Source organism: Tupaia chinensis, unplaced genomic scaffold, assembly GCF_000334495.1.
Source record: "Tupaia chinensis unplaced genomic scaffold, TupChi_1.0 Scaffold150006_1, whole genome shotgun sequence".
In the NCBI taxonomy this organism is placed as follows: Eukaryota; Metazoa; Chordata; class Mammalia; order Scandentia; family Tupaiidae; genus Tupaia; species Tupaia belangeri.
The window spans coordinates 4,388,916-4,389,406 of NW_006209847.1; the positions used below are offsets into that span (position 1 = coordinate 4,388,916).

Sequence of the window (491 nt, forward strand, 5' to 3'; positions counted from 1 at the left end):
GTTAAGGGCTCTGGACTCCCACATGGCTAACTGTGATTCGAGTCGTGGACCTGGTGGCTGGCTTTCTCCTTTCTCTTTCTCTCTCACTCTGTCCCTCTCTGGTCTAATTTGAATAAATAAAGCTAAATAAAATAATTAAAAAAAAAAAAACCTCCTTCCGAGACCCCCAGCCCTCCCTATGCCTGTCCTGAGCCCCATGGGCCCCCACTGCTCACCTGCAATCCAGTCCACTGCGATGCCCTCCACGCGGCCAATGCCATTGGTCACCACATCCTCTCGCCACGTCTGGTCCCGCTTGGCCCGGCTGATGGTGCTTAGGCCCATGTCCACCCAGTAAATGGTGTCATTTTCTGGAGACATAGGAACCGATGTGAGGATGCCAGACACGGCGGGTGGTCCGATTGTGGGGAGGGGGACAGGACACAGGGGAGTGAATGCTGGAGGTGCCAGGTGCTTGGGGGAGGTAGGGGCGGGGCAGCTGTGGCAGGTGC

At 56.2% G+C, this 491-nt stretch overlaps 1 protein-coding gene across 1 annotated transcript in view; it reads right to left on the bottom strand.

Annotated features, from left to right (window-relative positions):
• The window catches only part of LRP1 (LDL receptor related protein 1), a 94,583-nt gene that overhangs the window by 33,744 nt on the left and 60,348 nt on the right, over window positions 1–491 (bottom strand). The window contains 1 exon segment of the mRNA XM_027769638.1: window positions 216–350. Coding sequence (XP_027625439.1) covers window positions 216–350 — 135 coding nt within the window.